The sequence below is a fragment of the Rhipicephalus microplus genome, chromosome 1, assembly GCF_043290135.1.
Source record: "Rhipicephalus microplus isolate Deutch F79 chromosome 1, USDA_Rmic, whole genome shotgun sequence".
In the NCBI taxonomy this organism is placed as follows: Eukaryota; Metazoa; Arthropoda; class Arachnida; order Ixodida; family Ixodidae; genus Rhipicephalus; species Rhipicephalus microplus.
This window is the reverse complement of record NC_134700.1, coordinates 137,718,362-137,732,084: the sequence shown is the minus strand read 5'-3', so window position 1 is coordinate 137,732,084 and position 13,723 is coordinate 137,718,362. Positions and strand designations below refer to the sequence as shown.

At 49.2% G+C, this 13,723-nt stretch overlaps 1 protein-coding gene across 8 annotated transcripts in view; it reads left to right on the top strand.

Moving 5' to 3' along the window:
• LOC119177843 (uncharacterized) overlaps window positions 1–3,613 on the top strand; it is a 66,981-nt gene extending 63,368 nt beyond the window's left edge. For all 8 annotated transcript variants that reach the window (XM_075887416.1, XM_075887415.1, XM_075887414.1 and 5 more), the window contains one exon: window positions 2,327–3,613. In XM_075887416.1, the coding sequence (XP_075743531.1) occupies window positions 2,327–3,498 (1,172 nt within the window). In that variant the 3' untranslated portion in view covers window positions 3,499–3,613. The remainder of the gene's footprint in view (window positions 1–2,326) is intronic.
• The last annotated feature ends 10,110 nt before the right edge of the window (window positions 3,614–13,723 follow it).

Here is a 13,723-nt window from a genome sequence, read left to right as displayed (position 1 = left end):
AGTGTGTAAGTTAATCTTACAGTAATGAAAGAATTCGTGTCATACCTATAATACAATTCGTCTAAAATATTCAGGTAGCTTTTAAAATGGATGCCACATTGAAGTTCAGTGCGTCTTTTAAAGTGTATAAACCTCCACTCTACGAGGTATGCCAGACTGGGGGCGTTGCGTTGTGTTAGGCGCGGATGTTCCCTTTTTTAAGATTACGGCTATTAGAGTCCGATAATCTCAGAGCCTAGACTTCGAGGATGTTGTGCTCCAACTAGGCGACAGTTAATTGGGTGCCTCCGCACCCGTTAGACGGGTCGTCGGCTCCTTTTCTTCGTTGCTTCGCCAAAACCTCCTAAAGCCGATGGATGGCCCTTCGTTGCGTCTTCAGGTCTTCGGAGCGTATCCACGCTCTCACCTCTTGGGGATACGTGTCATCCTGGCACTGCCCATTCCCACTGTGCATAGCACTGTTACACCCTCCCCACATGATGTGGCGGAGAGTAGCTAGTTCACGTTCGCACACACTGCATTTTGCATCCACGAACATGTCGGGGCACGCGTGCCGGGTCAGAGCCGGTGTCAGCACGCACTCGGTTTGCAACTCTCGGAACTTTACTGTCTCCGCGCGCGAGAGTTCTCGGTGCGGGTGCGGGAAGGGTTTCCTGACTTCTCTGTAAGCCACCATGATCCTGCCGTAGTCGTTGAGGGGCTCTAAGTCCTATTTTTGGTCTTCTCCGCTGGTCTCGGAGGGACGGACTGCCGCGTTCCGGCACGTAATGAGATCACGGGCCACGGCGTTTACCTCTTCGTTGCGGTTTTCGATGTCGAGTGCTAGTTGCCGACCCATGTGGGCCGGGAACCACTTCAAAGCAATGGTCGGTCCGGCAGCGGCATCTCAGGCAGCCCACGTGGCCTCGATGGACCTGATTAGCTGCTCCGTGCCTTGCCAGATCGTGTTTCGGGCGAAGTTCTTGATCGCCGACTTCGGGTCGCTTAGCACCGAGCGCGTACCCGGTAGGCCCATGGCCAAAGGAATCGCCACCTCCTCCACCTGGCTGGCTGTTCGGACGCACATGGTACAGGCTGTTAGAAGTTCTCCGGTAGTAGCTCAGACCACCACCACTACAATGTCATTGCGTCTCCACGGATACCTTGCATGCGGCGTCCACGTAGACTGCACCCTCGTCTCGTTGGTACTGACGGGCCAGCGTCACCACTCGTGCCGCTCGCCTGCCCTCGTCTTTCTCTGGGTTGGTGTTCTTGGGCAGCGGATAGACGATAATCTTCCTCGCCGCTTCGTCGCTAAGGAGGGCTTGCTCTTCCAGTTTGCCGTATGGTCCTGTACCAACACGTCCGCCTTGAGGCAGTAATCCAGCCTGGTCTAGTAGTCTTCTGCCCGCTGCCGTGCTGCTTAGGCGGCTCAGCTGCGGTGATCTTTGGGCCTCGCTAATCTCCGAGAGCGTGTTGTGTGCTCCCAGAGACAGCAACGCCGTGGCCTTTGCGCCCGGCAGGAATCCCAGGGCCCCCGTGTAGGCTTTCCGGATGGCGGCGTCAATCTTGGCTCGCACCGGACACGTGCAGTGGTGGAAGGCCCCTGCATATGCTGCATGGCTTACGACGAAAGCCTGCAGCAGGCGCAGGAGCCCCCTCTCGTTTATGCCACGGTATCGGGACGAAACTCGTTTGGTCAGGCGTGCTGCAATGCCCATCTTGGTTGTCATGTTCTTGACCGCCGTGGCGTTGGTCTGGGTGCCATCCACGAACAACCCCACAATCCGCAGCCCCGGAATATGCGTTACAGGTGTGCCTAAATCTAACTTCTCGTGTTTTAAGCTGACACGATATTAAAATGTATAAAGGCAAACGAGTGATTTCCAATAGATTGCTGAAAACACTGTCAAACATGTCTGGGCATGGCATCCAATAAAAATTTTAGAGTAATTGGTGACCATTATACTAGAACAGACAACAAACCAGCTAAAATAGTTATGATCAAGATGCTGCCTAATATGTTTGTTTTTGTGCTTGAAGGATTTCACAAAATCTGACCGCCATCGTACGAACTATGGTACTAAAACTGATGCTACACGGCAGGAGTGTTATATATATATATATATATATATATATATATATATATATATATATATATATATATATATATATATATATGAAATAGATAATCAGAGTTTCTTCCGGCTACCGTAAAAAAAGTTATATATATATATATTAGAGTTTTTATTACTCAACACGAGCAATTTGTACATTCCCTCCTGTCTTTTTTATTCTTCGCGAGTATTGTTTACGTTTGCACAATTTTCCTCAATTTTCGTTGCAGCTGAAAGACGGGCCATTGACTTTGTCTCGAACGAAACCAACGCCACCGAAAATCCATCGAAGCAGGCAACACGTCGGCGACAAGACATCATCGAACATTCTGGCACCATTTGTATCTACATAGACCACGGCAGGGCCATCGAAGATAACGAGACTGTGAACCAAGAACGGATCTCTCCGGGTGCGGAGCACTGCAAGCTGCTGATTAGATGCTGCTACATCCTGGAAAGGGACATGACTCTTCGACCAGAGGCGTCACGAACGTACGCGCCGAAATCAACGTCTCCCCAAGATCAGGCTTCGGCTCGTCGCGACGTCGCCAGTGGTCGATCTCCCGAGATACTCGTGGCGGTCCGCGAGCGGGAGTCGGCCTTCCAGAGACTCCTAGCGTCGGGAGACCAACGGGCCAGAGACGACTTCGTCCGCAACGCTGCTTTGCTGGCACGGTCCGACCGCTACGCTGGCCTTCGACTATGGTGGAGGGAGTCTAGGGAATGCAGTATCGTCTTTCACGGCTTTCTCCGCACAGTAAAGCACGTTGCGATAGCACTGCGGAAGGCCAACTGCACCTTGGGATTCTTTGTTCCATACGCAGCGGCGCACGAGCAGCCCAAGTGGTATGCGACGAGGTTGCACGCGCTTGACAAGGTTCTGGGTTCGACGGCGTCGCTGTTGCTTTACCCGACCACGTCGGCGCTCGGCAACGTCAACGAATGGCCTTCACCGTCCCGGGTGATGGGTGACGAAAACTCCATGAGGACGTCGTCCGGTCACTCTACCTGCCTCCTGTTTCTACCTACGATGGCCGTGTCTGTCGTGATGGCGAATGCTTCGCAGCCGTGCGACCCGAACAGAGTCCAGAGGGTAACGGTCAAGCTGGAGTTCATGAGCGTTGCACGTCTTTCGAAGCTGTGTCTATCTTGGGATCCGTCGTCATGGAAGGTGTCGCGGCGCCGGTACCACAGCTACGCCTGCGGTTTCGGCGAAGACGGCAAGAAGGGAGTCGTGTTCCAGACACCGCAGCAGGCGTCGAGATACCGCAGGAAGCTTCTTGCTCGCACCCAGTCTACGTGCTTTGGATTTGTGGGAGAGGAACGAGAGATCCCGCACGACTGTCTCAGCTCCCCTTTATTTGTTTCCAGAAACTTTTATTCCAGCAATACCTTTAATTAATATATTTCGCTTAATTTTACGAATTGTTATCTCGATACAGTACAAAGATTTTGCGAATGATTGCCATTTTTGTCACGCGTTTGTCGCCGGCACGGAATAAAGCCATGAAGTGATAGCTGTGTATTCTATGCAGAATCGCAGCAATGAGTGCTTTACCTTATTAATTGAATTTTCGAGAAATAACAAATTTGGCTTAAGGGAACTGGTGATAATATTGTGTGACGAAATTTTTTATATGTGAAGAATATGAGTGAGTGTTAGAAAGTGGCAAAATACGTATGACGAAATTTTGTATATGTGAAGAATATGAGTGCGAGTTAGAAAGTGTCAAAATGCGTATATGAAAACACGGAGGTTAATCCAAATAGTTGTTGCTCGGTTGCCGTTAGTCGGTTGTACTGCAGTTAGCTGGCAACCTAGAGCAGAAGGAATGAATGGTGATAGGCATGGAACAAGGCCCGACCATTCAAGAATGACCACGCATTATATGCAGTGGGTAATAGATGCGATATTCCACTCTAAGCACGGTACAATAAAAATCGATGAGCTGCGTGTAAGCTGCACCACTAAAGCGGCAAGCACACGATGCCATGTGTGTCTATGCACACAATTTAAAACACGAGAATCATAGGAGGAGCGAAAAATTTTATTTTCAAGTGATATTCTTCGTAAGCACATGCCCACTTTGTTAATGTTTGATAAACGCAGGCACAAAGCGAGGTTCATTGCACTGTGAGAAACAAAAATACAGCTGCCATATAATTATAAGTAACACACATGAAATAAACATATAGGCAACAAGATAACAAGAACTGCAGCGGAATAAAACTGCAATTAACGCTCCCAACTACACATACAGTGCACAACGAGACACGGCAGTAGTTGCTTCAGCACCTGGCTCTGGCATTGACCGAAAAAAATGGCAGCATATCTACGGAGTGAATGATAGAGAGTGGGGCGAAGCATCCGTCCGTCCATTCGTTCTTGCTTCCGTCCGTACATGCGTCCGTCTGTGTGACCGTCCATGCGTCCATCCGCCCGTCCGTGCGTGCGTCTGTTCGTGCGTCCGTCCCTGCGTTCGTCCACGCATCCGCCCCTGCGTCCGTCTATGTGTCCATCCGTCCGTGCAGCCATCCACGCGTCCGTCCATGCATCTGTCTGTGTGTCTGTTCGTCAATCTACTCAGCACTCCAAGTACCACCATTTTGCATCTTTTCATCATATATTCCCCATATAGAAACAACGCCATCCAGCGGACATTCGAAGTACTAAAGAAGAGGTGGCACACGCACACTTTCTTACGGCTTGCGCTTCGTGTCTACTTCCCACTTTTAACCACCTCGAGTTCATGGTATATACTAGTTCACTAGCTGTATTCATGGCACTGCGGCCCAACGCTCGCTATACCTTTCTAAAATCAAGGAGGTTATGCCCAGCGAGTATAACGTAGCAACCTTTTCTTGTCAGATAGTGCTCAATGTACACGCCAATGGCTGCTAATGGGGAATGAGAGACAGAAGAATTCGGCTTTTACTTTCTTACGGCTTGCGCTTCATATCTACTTCCCACCTTTAACCACCTCGAGTTCATGGTATTTACTAGTTCGCAGTATTCATGACACGGCGGCTCAACGCTCACTAAACCTTTCTAAAACCAAGGAGGTTACGCCCAGCGAGTATAACGTAGCAACCCTGATATGCGTGGTTTAACGTCCCAAAAATACCATATGATTATGCGAGACGCCGTAGTGGAGGGCTCCGGAAATTTCGACCACCTGGGATTCTTTAGCGTGCACCCAAATCTGAGCACACGGGCCTACAACATTTCCGCCTCAACGTAGCAACCCTTTCTTGTCAGATAGTGCTCAATGTACATGCCAATGACTGCTAATGGGAAATGAGAGACAGGAGAATTCGGCTTTTAGTTAACGCGCATGCTGCGAATTTTTTATTGTGCAACAACGCACAGGAGAAATCTCCCATCGGCACCACCTTGCAGGTGAAAATGTAAGACTGGTTACACACTACGACTACGACTACTACGAGGGACGTACGGGGGCCGCTTTAAGGTGCTTCGCCCCTAAAATCATACCGTCTCTCGTAAGGGGACCAAGGGGTGATGCAGAGCCTTGCGGGAGTTGTCGACACAACGTTCACTGGATGCGTGATAACGAACCAATCTAACAACGTAATAATACGCAAGGTTCACCGCAAAGGTAACACCGCAAGCTGGTAAACACCGCTGCTGAAAACACCGTTGAAATTCCCCGCGATGCTCCGTATCACACTATGGTTTTCTTCGGGGAGATGGTGTAATTTTTTCTAAGGCACCCTCTCGTGTGCGGTTCTGGAAGTAGAAGTTACCGTGCGTACCAATTTCACCAGATTTCATCGTCACACTTTGATGAACGTGGCTAAAAGCTGCTGAAATATTACAACTGGCATCAAGGTTGCGATTAACGGCTCTTCAAGTTACGAGAGTGCTATTGTTGGAAAAAATCAAGCTTTCCCCTCAGGGAAACCTAGCCTAGACGTGCACGTGCATCTCTTCTATCGCAAACTGGAAAGTTTGCGAGAAGCTCTCATTGTGAATGTTGCCATAATTAACCATGTACACGAAATAATCACCACCGTTACTGAAAGAACTGTGGCTGAAAATCACGCGAGAGTCTACGATTAGTCTTGGATTAGTCTTGGATGAACTCGAGGTGGTTAAAAATGGGAAGTAGATACGAAGCGCAAGCCGTAAGAAAGTAAAAGCCGAATTTTCCGCCTCTCATTTCCCATTAGCAGCCGTTGGCATGTACATTGAGCACTATCTGACTGAAAAAGTTTGCTACGTCGTACTCGCTGGGCGTAACCTTCTTGGTTTTCGAAAGGTTCAGCGAGCGTTCGGCCGCAGTGCCATGAATACAGTGAACTAGTATATACCATGAACTCGAGGTGGTTAAAGGTGGGAAGTGGACCCGAAGCGCAACCCGTAAGAAAGTGTGCGTGTGCCACCTCTCGTTTAGTCCTTGGAATGTCCGCTGGATGGCGGTGCTTCTATATGAGGAATATATGATGAAAAGATGCGAGATGGTGGCACTTGGAGTGTTGAATAGGTGGACGAACGGACACACAGACAGATGCATGAACGGACACACGGATAGCTGCACGGACGGATGGACGCATGAACGGACGCAGAGACGGACGCTCAGATGAACGTGCGGACGCACGAACAGACGCACGCGTGGACGGGCGGCTGGACGCACGGGCGGCCACACAGACGCACGCATGGACGGACGGATGCTTCAGCCCACTCTCCATCATTAACTCCATGGATATGCTGCCATTTTTTTCGTCTTTGCTAAACTTTCAACTTTCAATTGTCCTAGGCCGTGAGCACTCCAGGATCCCAGTGGTGGTAAAGTCATTGAATGTTCCATTTCATTGAACATGTCGGCGTGAAGTGTTCCTTTCTAGCTTACGTGCTCGTTCTGAGTTACATATGGGGGAAATTTCGAATGTGGAGATGATGCCGTTTACTATTAATTCCACAATTTGCGTAGCCGGTGTTCTTTCCACAGATTCCTTCGAAAATGCGTGCTTGAAATGGGCGGAAATATTTTTGGCAGTGTTAGCGTGCCTTGACTGTACAATTTGCATATTGTGATTGTATGTTGGCCGAGTTAAACCTTGCAGTTTTCAGGTGAGACGTTTATTTCTTGATAAATTGTGCGTTCTTTGTCATTTATAACATGCGTGATTTTCATGTGTATCCATTTAAATGCGCCGATCAGACACAAAGTAGCTCTTTTTAAATCAGTATTTTCGGTTTCCTTTTTCATGTCTGCTTCAGTATATGAGACGCTAGGGCAAGCGGCAGTGGCCACTGAACATGAATGTGAGTCACGCACCTGCTGAAGGTAAGGTTATCGTCATTATCCCAGCAGTATTTGGTAATTACACGGCTATATTCAATTGTTGTCGCCATTGTACAATAACAAACAATAATGTTTCTGTTTTGTTGCTGTAGATATACGTCGCACGCGTCTTATTGAAATAGTTCATATTTATGTATAGTTTATTTGCGCCTGTATTTAGGACAATGGAGGCCTGTAATGGTGTTTTACCAGGCTGTTCTTGGTCTCTAAGTTGCATTTTTTAAAGACCCGGGAATCTGGCCTTCTTTAATTGATGTTCACAAAACCTGCGGAAAGGCTATTTCTGCCGTGTGATGTGTATCGTTCAAATAAATATATAGCAATTGAGCAACAATTCACAGAATGTAGGTACATACTGTCATGTTTTTAAAGCATTCTGTCTGCCAGCAGTACACTTTTATTTTAGGTATACTAATTTGTGAATATTTTGTGACGAAAGTTTAGCATTTCTTATACATTTCGCACTGTGTGTGTTTCGTTTTTTGTATTCAAATCTGTAGACTTTGATTTTTAAGCGTTATTCTTTGCCACTGCTTAATAATGACCATGTTATTCAACCCCCCCCCCCCTTGTTTTATGTAATACTACGAGAAGGGCTTTCAAGGGTCAATCAATGATAACAAAGCTGTCTTGTGAACACGCATTGTATTGAAGAAATAGAATGTGATTTTACGATTTGGTGTGGGCAGTGGTATGCGCGAATAGGCTGGAGAATTGTCATGAGAATGTGAAGTGCTCAAAAAGAGGGAGAAGATGAGGAAGAAGACATAAAATAAAAGGGATCAATGAAGATACATAGAGCAAGGAAGAAGATAAGCCGAGAACACGCACTGGAGTCCAAAGAACGTATTCTCCAGGAGCGAACATAATGGCATGATCAGTCGAGTCGTAGCGTGACTTCTGAGCTTCATGGGAGATGTTGGTGTTGATTCGGGCAAGGTAACGGCAGTGTGCGAGGCAGGACAGAAAGTGTTCGTATAAAGGACCTGCTGAGGTTGCCGGAGCCGAAAAAAACAAGGCGTTGTTGCGACTCCGGGTCCCGCAGGAGTCATTGTGGTAGTGGGCTCCCGTCCTAAAACTCATCGTCCAACAAGTCAGTGAAGGCACTCGTAAGCACGACAAAGATTTACTTACATTGTTAGTTACTGAGAATTTGAAAGGAGGTGATCAAGTGATCAAGTAAGTATGAGCTCGCTGCAGAACTGAACAGGAACTAGAACAGAAGAAGTGAAAATACACAAAAGGTCTTCCGCTTATATAGCGCCGTGTTACCAACCCTGGGGCATTGTCCGTGGCTTCAGCCAATACGGCGCTCAATGGTCTAGGTGCTCCACCCACTAAGGCGGGGAAAGACACCACACAATGCACGTGGGGAGGGCACAGTCAAAACGACGTCTAAATATGGTCACGAACGCACTGCACCTACGTTTTGCCAACATCACCCCGTTTTTGCGCACGTCCGATGATTCTAGATGATCTTGGTTTCCAAGAACTTTTCCGGCAAGTAGGGTGAGCTTCGAAAGAACGGCTCCCGGTACACGTGCCAAACTTGCCCGACGGCATTCGGGTAAGACAATGCAGAGGTCTGATGGTTTAGCGTGCAACATGCAACTTCATTTAGCCGATGCTATGGAGAGATGGAAATCGAGGAGTTGTCGACTAATCCCTCGTCATTTGCTAGAAGTTACTGCTTAACTGCAAATTCCGGGACTTCGCTTCTCCTCGCAAGCTGCAGCCACAACTGGTTTGGGTTTTAGCTTCCCGCCCGAAATGCAAATACCACGCTAGTTCCGGTCTCTCCAAATCCACGGTGACCTCGAAAATGGCCCAGTTGCCTTCTTGTTTGCCTGGAAAGCCTTGCAAGGAGTCATGTTCACGATAGCCTTTTCTTGCTCGTCATTTTTTTTAGCACCGAACCGGTCCTGGGACACCTTTCTTCGCTCTTGACAGAGAGGAAATCAGCCCGTTCCGATCGCACATTTTTGCTTGGTATGCGTCTAAAACTTTTCGTCTAGTTTGCAACCGCCAAAAGAACTTCTATAAGGATGACGGTTCTAACAACGTCCATAGCAAAACTCGGTGAGCGGCCATATACAAGAAAAAAGGGAGAGAATCTGGTGGTGCGTTGCGTAGCTGTGTTACGGGTGAACGTCACGAACGGCAGAATTGCATCCCTGTTCGTGTGGTCGGGGTTGGTGTTCATTGCAATCATGTCAGAAAGCATGCAATGAAGGCGTTCTGTCAAGCCTTTGTTTGCGGATGGTAGGTGGAAGCTGTATTGTGAATGGTACTAGTGGCACGCAGAACCTCGGCAATAACAGAAGAAAGACTTTGTCATGGTCACTGAGCAGAACTCGTGGAGACCCGTTGCGTAAATATATGTTGCGCAGAAAAAAAAATCAGCCACTTCTGTGGCAGTGCCAGCTTGTAGCGAGGCCGTTCCCGCGTAGCGGGTTGGATTGTCAACAGCCGTCACAATCGAACAAGTCCCGTTGTAGGTTATGGGAAGAGGGCCGTACAAGTCTTTCCCGATGAGTTTGAAAGGCAAAGCGGGACAAGGCAGATGTTGTAGGAGGCCAGAAGGAACTGTGGTGGGTCACTTTCGGCTCTGAAACCGGGCTCATGAGGCAAGATACTTGACAACGGCTGAAGAGAGGCCAGGTCAGGTGCAGCGACTTCGTAGCTTCTCGTACCTTTTGTGGTAGTCAAGATGACCTGCAGTTGTATTATCGCGAAATGTTCGAAGAACCTCACGCTGCATTGATCTGGGTATAACTGGGACCCATTTGTTTCGTCGACGTGATAAACGTAGCAATGCAGGGCACCACTGTGAACCCTGCATTGGTCAAGCTATCGACGAAGTCAGGCATTCGGAGGAGTGGAAGTTTCTTCGATGCGTGCTATAATAGAGCGGCAGTAAGGGTCGAGGCGTTGATGCGACCCAAGGACCGATGGGCTGCCGGATCTTAGGCAACTGACCATTCAGATGAATAAAGAAGTTTCGGAGAGAAGTGGTGAGTTTGAGTTATTATGGATGGGCAGTGGACAGTGAGATAACATCAGCGTCTTGATGCTTCTTTTCAGGCCCTTAGGCGATATCGAAACCCTACTCCTGCTCTGTTATTGTGTAATTTTCTGCAGCAGACAGTGTACCACTGGCGAAGGTGACAACTCGTTCAAGGACGGTGGGGTCACGTTACAGAAAAACGGCACTAAGTCTACGGCTGTTAGCGTCGGTGTGAAGAATGTTGGGTGTACTGGAATCGAAGTGGCACAGTAGCGGGGGGATGTTAGGGCTTTCTTTAATAGCACGAAAGCACAGGCTTCACCCCAGATGAAGGAAGCGTTACTTGCGAGCAGTTGATGTAGCGTATACGCAAGCGCTGCGAAGTCGCGTATGAAGCATCGGAAATAAGGTGCTGAGAAAATCTGTGCAGGTTTTTCTTACGCAGTTGACGAGGGAACTCTAGGATGGCGGCAAGATTCTCAGGATTCAGTCTGATTCATTCTTTGCTGACTATGTGACCCACAACTTTGATTGTCTTGCTGGCGAATGTACACGTTTTGTATTCAGCTGTAGACCAGCTTTTGCAAGGCAGGCCAGGACTTCTTCGAGACGCGGCAGGTGTTGCGAGAACGTGGTGGAAAACACTACTATATTGCCACCTAGAGTTGTGAGCCGGCAAGCCCTAGCGAGCCAAAAAGGGCAAAGAGAACGAAGAAGTGTGGTTAGCGCCTCGTTTTGAAGATACACGCTCGTGTCTTTCTGCCCCGCTGTTCCTGTCTTGTCTCTACGGCTCTTGGTGCGTGACAAACTGGTGGAGGTGCGGGGTAATCTATGGACCGTACCCCTCCACATTGCAGGAACACAAGCGTCGTACCGGTAGTCACTCCTGTGCATTGCGCCAGCAGAAGAATTCGAGGGCTATCCCCTGAGTTTGAACTGCTCGCAAACAACATTGCAGCTCCGACCAGCCCTACCGACACCAACCCAACCGGTACGAACAGCACAACGCCGCTTCATTGCACCTTACTCACACCGCGAACTCCAAATCCATTTCATGACACTACACTTGAGGATGTAGAAGATTAGCTTGTTTATTACGAGTTTGTTTCCGTGCACAACCAGTGGGCAGACGCAGACAAACTGCGGCACGTCTATTTCAGTCTTTTGGACGGCGCACGTGTCTGGAATGAGAACCGGGCAGGTATTCTTACATCATGGGTAGACTTCAAACGCCGACTTCTTGGGACATATGCCAGCCCTGACCGTCGGGAGAGAGCTGAGCGTGATCTGCAGTCCCGCATACAACTGCCGAACGAAGGGGTTGCGATGTATGTCGAAGAAATGACGCGCCTTTTCCACCGAGCTGACCCCAGCATGCCAGAAGAAAAGAAGGTACGGTACTTCATGCGCGGGGTGAAAGAGCAGCTTTTCGGTGGGCTTGTACGCAGTCCACCCAAGACTGTGTCAGAATTTCTCACGGAAGCCGTCACCATAGAAAGCAGTCTTAGGCACCGGGCCCCGTCATACGAACGGCACGTGAACGCTTCAACTACGAACCACTTAGGAGCTTTCGGTGGCCAAATGGATTTCTTCCGAGAGATCATACGTTCAGTCATCCGCGAAGAACTCCAGAAGCTGTCAGTGCCCTCGCAGCCCACTACCTCCTCGTTGTCCAGCGTTGTCCGAGATGAAGTCCAGCATGCCTTAAGAGAACCGTCTTGCATGCGGGATTATCAACCGCCCGGTGACTTTCCGCGCATGTCGTATGCTGAAGCTTTGCGGCAACCTGTTAAACCTGCAATTCCGCATCCCACCATGGCCCCAGCCATGCTGAAGACGGTCCAAGCGGCGCCATATTACAGCGCACCTCGCCTGATCTCGCGGAAATCAGACGTCTGGCGTGCGCCAGATCGACGTCCTCTCTGCTTTCACTGTGGTGAAGCTGGGCACCTGCACCGACAGTGTCCTTACCGACAACTTGTACTACGCGGATTTTCGACGAACTCACCACCACCGAGGTTCGGTCAGCGGCCCCCTAAAATTGAAGAGTATGTGGCTCCACAGCGCGGAACTTCGTCATCTTTGCACCAGTCCCGCTCCCCGTCACCGTGGCGATTTTTTCCTCATCGCCGCACCTATTTGAGCGTGGCGAAGGGTCGGTCACCCAGTCCACGCCGGAAAACTAACCACAGCGACCTTCGGGGGCGAGGCCGCTCATACTGGACAAGCTCAAGGCCTCCTACCGACGCTTCCGCAAACTGACGATTCTCCGACGACGACGACACCAGCTGGTTTCGCAAAGATTTCATTAGACATTCCAGTGCTGCTTGACGGTCGCAAAGTCAGTGTTTTAGTAGACACGGGTGCGGATTTTTCTATAATAAGTGAAAAACAGGCTGCTCTCCTAAACATAATGACGATGGCTTGGAACCTCAGGCCAATTCGCGCTGCTGGCGGGCACATCGTCATGCCACTCGGCGTTTGCACAGCACGAATACAGATTCGTGGTTCTACCTTCATTGTCAGCTTGAACGTTCTCCGTCAGTGTTCTCGAGAGCTGATCATTGGCATGGACTTCCTGAGGGAGCACGGTGCTATCATTGACATTCGACAACGCCTCGTCACGTTCTCGACAAAAAGCGCCACACCAGAGCATAATCCCAGCCATGATCGAGTATGTTTGCGCGTAATTGACGATGCTGTGACGATACCACCACGCTCAAGTGTTATGGTTCAAGTGGCGTGTAACAAATCAGCACACGGTGAAATGGTGGCAGAGAGCAATCGATCCCTCTTCTTTTCCCAAGGTCTCTGCGTAGCACGAAGCCTAGTAGACCTACAGGCTGGCCACTGCAAGTCACTTGTTATGAACTTCAGCTGCGAGCGCCGACACCTTTTCCCTGGTACTGTCATCGCCTATGCCTACCTAGTAACCAATGTGACTGAGTGTTTTGCTTCCGAGGCAACCGATAATGCCGAAGCACCTCTCCGGGGCGTCGATATAAATCCAGCGCTTTCTGACGAAAACAAACGAAGGCTTAACGACCTGTTGATAGAATTTCACGCCTGTTTTGCACGTTCATCGAGAATCCGTCAAACATCGATTACCAAACACTGTATTACCACCTACGGCGACGCGCACCCTATACGGCAACAGCCTTACCACGTTTCACGAACCGAGCGACGCGCGATTCAAAAGCAAGTGAAGGAAATGCTTCAAGATGGTGTAATACTGCCATAAAGCAGCCCTTGGTCATCGCCAGTGGTCCTTGTAAGGAAGAAGGATAGTACAC